Genomic DNA, 6377 nt, shown 5'->3' with positions numbered 1-6377 from the left:
CTGCCCCCATTGGCCAGACTGCCCTTCCCATGGGCCCTGGGCCCTCCCACCACTCACCAGATAAGGAGGCCCAGGTCGGCTTTGGCCTGGACAGAGGCGCTGGGGCTGGGATGGGGCCGCCTGGCTCCCCGTGGCAGTGGGGGCTGCTGCTGGGGCTGCTGCTCCCGCCTGCCGCCCCCTTTTGGCTCCTCAATGTGCTCTTCCCCCCGCACACCACGCCCAGAGCAGAGCTCAGTAACCACACACGGCCCATCATCCTCGGTAAGCCCCCACCAGCCCCTAGGGGCACACCCTGCCCGCCCCACTCCTGCCTTAGCCCAGCTCGCATCTCTGGGTTCTGAGGGCCAAAGGCTTGTCCTGCAGAGAACGTGCCCCCTCGCCCACCATCCTGCCCCTCTTCCTGAGTCTTCAGTCCCAGGGGCTGGGAGGGGCACCGGTTAGAGGGCCTGATCAGGGGTGGTACACGGGACCCTAGGCCTGGCCCCCACTCCCTCTAAGGCCCCCACCCCATCTGAGCCAAGGTGCCCAGTCCCGGGCTGGAGAGCCCCACCCTATTGACCCCCACATTCTCACCTTGGACTTTGGCAGTGAAGAGCCAGGCTGGCTGTTTGCTCTGCGGAGGCAGGGGTCACTGGCCGTGGCCCCGGCACCCTCTGTGCTTCAGGGGAGCCCAGGCTACGGGCCACGGGGTGGGTAGGTGGGGGCTGGGGTAACCAGAGACTAGGACCGGGATCCTGAGGGGCTGAGGGCTGAGAGACCATGGTGTGGGTGTGGGTCTGGGGGAGGGACAAGGCGGGGCCATGTGGGTTCTGGGGTACCCGAGTGAGGGCCGGTGCCCACAGTGCCCGGCTGCATGGGGAACCAGCTAGAAGCCAAGCTGGACAAGCCGGACGTGGTGAACTGGATGTGCTACCGCAAGACGGAGGACTTCTTCACCATCTGGCTGAACCTCAACATGTTCCTGCCCCTGGGGGTCGACTGCTGGATTGACAACACCAGGTGTGTGCTGACCCCTCCAGCCCAGCAGTCCCTGGGCCCTAACCTGGGCCGCCGGCCTGCTGATGGACCCGCTGTCCCCAGGGTGGTCTACAACCGCAGTTCTGGGCAGGTGTCCAATGCTCCCGGTGTGCAGATCCGTGTCCCTGGCTTTGGCAAGACCTACTCCGTGGAGTACATAGATAAAAACAAGCTGGCAGGTATGTGTCTCAGGGGCAAGGGCAGCGGTGCCAGGTGCCAGAGTTCAAGCCTGAGTCCCCAGTGCCGCTGCTGCCCCCACAGGTTACATGCACACGTTGGTGCAGAACCTGGTCAACAACGGCTACGTGCGCGATGAGACGGTGCGGGCTGCCCCCTATGACTGGCGGCTGGATCCCAGTGAGTGTTGTGATGGGCTCAGGTGGGCTCCTGCAGCCCTGGACCCTGGTGGCCCTGACCACTCCCCCCGCCCCTTTCAGGCCAACAGGGAGAGTACTACCGGAAGCTGGCTGGGCTGGTGGAGGAGATGCACACCACCTACGGGAAGCCGATCTTCCTCATTGGGCATAGTCTCGGCTCCCTGCACCTGCTCCACTTCCTGTTGCAGCAGCCTCAGGCCTGGAAGGACCAGTTCATCGATGGCTTCATCTCTCTCGGAGCACCTTGGGGTGGCTCCATCAAGTCTTTGCTGGTCCTGGCTACAGGTGAGGTGCCCCTGCTACAGGCGAGGGGCCGGTGCGTGCCTGGCACCGCCTGCCCTGGGGCCCTTCCCTCAGGCCCGCAGAGCGCTGAACCCGACCGGGACCACCAGGATGGCTCCTGCCAGAGAGACAAGGCTGACAAAGGGCAGTAAACCCAGAGGAAGTGACACCAGGACCTGAGGCTTGTTCCCTGCGGCCCTAAGCTAGGTCTGCCCAGCTCACCCAGATTCCTATTGTCTTCTGCTGTCAAGAACCCCTTGCCCAGGGACGTGCCCTACTATGGGCCAGACCCTAGGAGTTCCTTCTGCCCTCCCCTGAGGAGTGGCACCAGGGAGCCAGTACTGACGTGTCACTGCTTCCCAATGTGCACAGCCCCCCAGACACGCACAGGGCGGACACTGTTATCAGATCACCTTGCCAGGAAATGCCAAAGAGGGTCTCCTTTCCTCTTTCCTGGATAAGCCCCGAGCCCAGCTGACCTTCGCCTGAGGAATAAGAGCCAGTGGCATCCCTCTGCCATTCCCTCCCCCCACTCTGAGGACACCCCTGCGTTCGGCAGCCCTACAGAAGGGCCATCAGGACGCCTCATTTAGTCAGCACACACTGAGCACCTACTGAGTACTGGGCTATTCAGGTCTGTGACTCTGAGCCAGTGTCTGCACTGGGCAGTTTCAGGGTCCTGCACCCAGCCGAGCCAGAGCTGTGGGGGTGGCTGCCTGGCTCCTTGCCCACCTGGGGGTCTACATCCACAGGTGACAACCAGGGCATTCCAATTATGTCCAGCATCAAGCTGAAGGAGGAACAGCGTATGACGATCACCTTCCCCTGGATGTTACCTTCGAGCATGGCCTGGCCGGAGGACCACATATTCATCTCCACACCCGCCTTCAACTATACCAGCCGGGACTACCAGCGCTTCTTTGCGGACATACGCTTCAAGGCAGGCTGGGACATGTGGCTGCAGACAAGTGACCTGGGAGAGTTCCCAGCGCCTGGCGTGGAAGTCTACTGCCTGTACGGCAAGGGCCTGCCCACCCCCCAAACCTACATCTACGACCACGGCTTCCCCTTCTCGGATCCCGTGTCTGTACTCTACGAGGACGGGGACAACACGGTGGCTACCCGGAGCACCGAGCTCTGTGCCCGCTGGAAGGGCCTTCAGCCACAGCCTGTGCACCTGCTGCCCCTGCACGGGACACAGCACCTCAACTTGGTCTTCAGCAATGAGACGCTGGAGTACATCAATGCCATCCTGCAGGGAGCCTACCGCAGTGGCATCCCCGCACCCCTGGCAGCCAGCCCGGGGCCCCTGCCCCTGGAATAAACTCTCCTTTACTGCTTTAAGCTGAGAGATGTGCGTTGTGGGTTATGGGGGTGGAGGCACCAGAGCCCACACACCAGCCCAGGGCAAGCTGGGTTCTCTTAAAATGGGTTGAATCAGGCTCCCTGGGGTGCCTCCCCAGCCTCCCACTCTGAAGGGGAGTTCTTTGGGCAGCTCCTCCTGTGCCCCTCTGTACCAGGCCTGGCACAGCTCAGCAATGGGGGACATGGAGTCAAGGGTACAGGGGACAATCCTAGCTGGCTCTCGTAGCACCCAGAGGGCAGGCAAGGACCCACCTCCACCAGACCTTTTGAACACCTGCTCTGGTCTGAATCTGTCTGAGGTGGGGTGGGGGTTATGACAGCCATCAGTCAGGTCGGTTTGCTAAATGCAGCCAAGTGCTGTAAGGAGCACACCTGGGCAGTAAGAGTGAAAGACCAGGGCTTGATCCGAGAGCAGAGTTCAGCTACCCCAGGGTTTGTGCCATGGGAGGGGTGGCCAGGGCAGTACCCAGGGGAGAGCATGCTCACAGTTTGAGGCACGGTGGACATATATGGGCTTCTTCTCAGAGGGAAGGTGACAAAGCTTGGCAACCGGGAACCCCTGCAGGCTTCCAGGTCACTAGCTGGGTAACGATGTGGGCCCCTCCAGATAGGAGGACTGATGTCCAGTGTGGCTCTGGTTAAGCCTCAGGACTGAGGTCCCAAGGAGGAGGCAGGCAACAAAGGTAATGCAGGAACTGAATAGAGGTGACAAAGGATAAGACACCAGCAGGGGGAGGGGGGTAAGACCAGCAGAGCAGGGTGCCATCCTGAGCCCCTGAACAAAGCAGAAAGTCCTAGCCAATGGTCTGGGGCTCCGGTTCCAGGGTTTAGGAATTAAGGAATAGGTTAGTCATTAAGGTAGACAGACCTCAGGAAGCACATTGGGGAGGAGGAGCTGAACATAGATAGGTTTAATTGGACAGTGGCCGCCAGGCAGTGGTTTGCTCAGAGAACTCAGAGCAGGGGCATCCCTATCCCCAGCTGCCTAGCTCCAGATGAAGGTGAAAGCGAAAGGTCCAACCGCCTCTGAATAAAGGCGAAAGCGAAAGCAGGAAGCATCAAACGTGGCGCCCCAAGTCGGTCTCTCTCCCACTGCTGCTAGCTGGCTCGCTCGCCGAGCTCTTCTGCCCTACCAAGGCCTTTCCCGTGGGCCTCCTAGCGTGCCCTGAGATGCTGAAAGGAGAGTTGGCGCCCCAGGGGGGCTTCTCCTTCGAAAACTGCCAGAGGTGTGTGCGCGCCCGGGGGTGGGGGGGAATCCCGTTCCGCCATTCCCTCGATAAGAGCTTCGTTGGGTGGTGGGGGGCTGGGGGGGGGTCCCAGTAGCGGTGGCCGTGGCATGTAGTGCGGGTGCCTCCACTTCCCGGGCTCACCTAGGAAGATAGGGAGCCCAGAATGGGGTGGGGGGCTTTGGAAGGTCGGGGCTGAAAGATCCCGGAAGAACTAAAACCCGAGGTACCGCTTCCCTTTCCAGAAACACATCCTTGGAACGCGTCCTTCCGGAGCTCCGGGCTCCTAATGCCCGCAAGACTGGGACTACCATCGCAGGCCTCGTTTTCCGGGTGAGGGAGGGAGGGAGGGAGGGAGGGCTGGGGCGAGCCCAGAAGGGCGGCCCGGGGACGTGGGCAGGCACTGATCCTGCGGCCCTTCAACCTTCCTAGGATGGGGTCATCCTGGGCGCGGACACACGGGCCACTAACGACTCGGTTGTGGCAGACAAGAACTGCGAGAAGATTCATTTCATCGCCCCTAAAATCTAGTGAGGCCCCTTCAAGCCCCGTCCCCCACGCAAGAACCGCCCCCTCGCCTCCAAGCCCCGCCCTTGCAAATCCCAGCCCCGCCCACACCGTGCTCCCTTCGCCCTCAGCTGCTGTGGGGCTGGAGTAGCCGCAGACACCGAGATGACCACGCGGATGGCGTCGTCCAATATGGAGCTACACGCGCTGACCACGGGCCGCGAGCCCCGTGTGGCCACGGTCACCCGAATGCTTCGCCAGACTCTCTTCCGGTGCTGAGGGCGGGGCTAAGGCGATCCGGGGGAGGTGCCTCGGGGAAGGCGGGGCTAAGGGCGTGGGTTGAGCGGGTCTATGCGGGAGCACCGGAAGGGGCTGGCCTAAGATAATCAACAGGAAGAAGCTATGTCAGAGGGGGCCGGACTACGGGAAGGGGCGGGACTCGAACCGAACGAGGGCGGGGCCTGTGCTTTCACGCACTCCGATGACGACGCCTACTTGGCCCGCCAGGTACCGCGGTCACGTGGGTGCATCTTTGATCGTGGGTGGTGTAGACGTGAAAGGACCTCAGCTGTACAGCGTGCACCCCCATGGCTCCTACAGTCGCCTGCCTTTCGCAGCCCTGGGTGAGCGCTTCCGTCTCTCCCCCGCTTTCCTCACCCCTGCTACCTGGTCTCACGTTTGCACGCTTCCCCGTGCAGAGGGCTAGGGCTAACCCGATACCTCTTCTGCCTTGCAGGCTCCGGCCAGGACGCGGCCATGGCGATGCTGGAGGACCGGTTCCAGCCCAACATGACGGTGAGCGACTCCGATTCCCCACGGAGTACTCACTGGTGGGAAGTGCACCTGGGGAACACACGACCCTGGCCCAGTGGGAAGGTGGTTACTTTTGAGCCGTGAACGGAACGTGGGAGCGGTAGTATGGCCTGGACAGACTACCGACCGGCTCCAGCACCTGGGCAGGCCCGTTTGGGTGACGTGAAGGATCCCATCCTGGTCTGGAGGGCGGGTTTTGTTTGGAGTGGGAAGTAGGTAATTTAAACTATTGAAAGAGGTGGCTAAGGACCAAGGCAGGTTGAACAGGTTGAGCGAGGACAGGCTGGACGTAGTGGAGCAGTGTGTAGACAACTCAGAAACGTTTTTGCCCTTCATATTCATTACAGCTGGAGGATGCCCGGGGGCTGCTGGTGGAGGCCATCACCGCAGGGATCCTGGGGGACTTGGGTTCCGGGGGCAGCGTGGATGCCTGTGTGATCACTGGGACTGGTGCCAAGCTGCTGAGGACACTGAGTTCACCCACAGAGCCCATAAAGAGGTGGGAGCATGGGAAGATTGGGCTGGGGGAGCAGGGAAGCCAGGCAGCTGACAAGGAGAGATCATAATGGGTCCATGTTGAGAGCTTACCCCCACCCCCACACAGGGGAGAACGGTACCACTTTGCCCCTGGGACCACACCTGTCCTGAGCCAGATGGTGAAGCCGCTGACCCTGGAGCTGCTGGAGGAAACTGTGCAGACCATGGAGGTGGAGTGAAGTGGAGCTTGAGCCCAGAAGGAATAAAACCAGACAATGCAAGCACCCAGACAGAAGGCTGTCGTTCTTGGGGA

The 6377-nt window shown here is 61.5% G+C and overlaps 2 protein-coding genes across 2 annotated transcripts; both read left to right on the top strand.

The window, feature by feature from the left end:
• Positions 1–22: 22 nt before the first annotated feature.
• On the top strand, positions 23–3020 carry LCAT (lecithin-cholesterol acyltransferase). Its single transcript, XM_075538083.1, has 6 exons — positions 23–261; positions 843–999; positions 1081–1196; positions 1279–1374; positions 1455–1679; positions 2429–3020. Exons 1-6 carry the CDS (start codon positions 30–32, stop codon positions 2998–3000), a joined length of 1398 nt encoding a protein of 465 aa, XP_075394198.1. The 5' UTR covers positions 23–29; the 3' UTR covers positions 3001–3020.
• Positions 3021–4053: 1033 nt separating this feature from the next.
• On the top strand, positions 4054–6359 carry PSMB10 (proteasome 20S subunit beta 10). The gene is made up of 8 exons (XM_075538088.1): positions 4054–4267; positions 4513–4600; positions 4700–4797; positions 4906–5046; positions 5282–5397; positions 5511–5569; positions 5935–6086; positions 6192–6359. The coding sequence occupies exons 1-8, from the start codon at positions 4212–4214 to the stop codon at positions 6301–6303; spliced, it is 822 nt and encodes a 273-aa protein (XP_075394203.1). The 5' UTR covers positions 4054–4211; the 3' UTR covers positions 6304–6359.
• The last annotated feature ends 18 nt before the right edge of the window (positions 6360–6377 follow it).

Source organism: Tenrec ecaudatus, chromosome 18 (genome assembly GCF_050624435.1).
Source record: "Tenrec ecaudatus isolate mTenEca1 chromosome 18, mTenEca1.hap1, whole genome shotgun sequence".
Classification (NCBI taxonomy): Eukaryota; Metazoa; Chordata; class Mammalia; order Afrosoricida; family Tenrecidae; genus Tenrec; species Tenrec ecaudatus.
Note: the sequence above shows the minus strand (reverse complement) of the source record. Positions and strands in the feature narration are given on the sequence as shown.

Excerpts from the sequence above, each read along its gene's own strand:
- LCAT (XM_075538083.1), top strand. The coding sequence starts at position 30 with ATGGGCCCTGGGCCCTCCCACCACTCACCAGATAAGGAGGCCCAGGTC. Across the intron at positions 1,000-1,080 it reads TGCTGGATTGACAACACCAG|GGTGGTCTACAACCGCAGTT; the intron begins GTGTGTGCTGAC and ends CGCTGTCCCCAG. Across the intron at positions 1,197-1,278 it reads AGATAAAAACAAGCTGGCAG|GTTACATGCACACGTTGGTG; the intron begins GTATGTGTCTCA and ends CTGCCCCCACAG.
- PSMB10 (XM_075538088.1), top strand. The coding sequence starts at position 4,212 with ATGCTGAAAGGAGAGTTGGCGCCCCAGGGGGGCTTCTCCTTCGAAAAC. Across the intron at positions 4,798-4,905 it reads TTCATCGCCCCTAAAATCTA|CTGCTGTGGGGCTGGAGTAG; the intron begins GTGAGGCCCCTT and ends CTTCGCCCTCAG. Across the intron at positions 5,047-5,281 it reads CTTCGCCAGACTCTCTTCCG|GTACCGCGGTCACGTGGGTG; the intron begins GTGCTGAGGGCG and ends TTGGCCCGCCAG.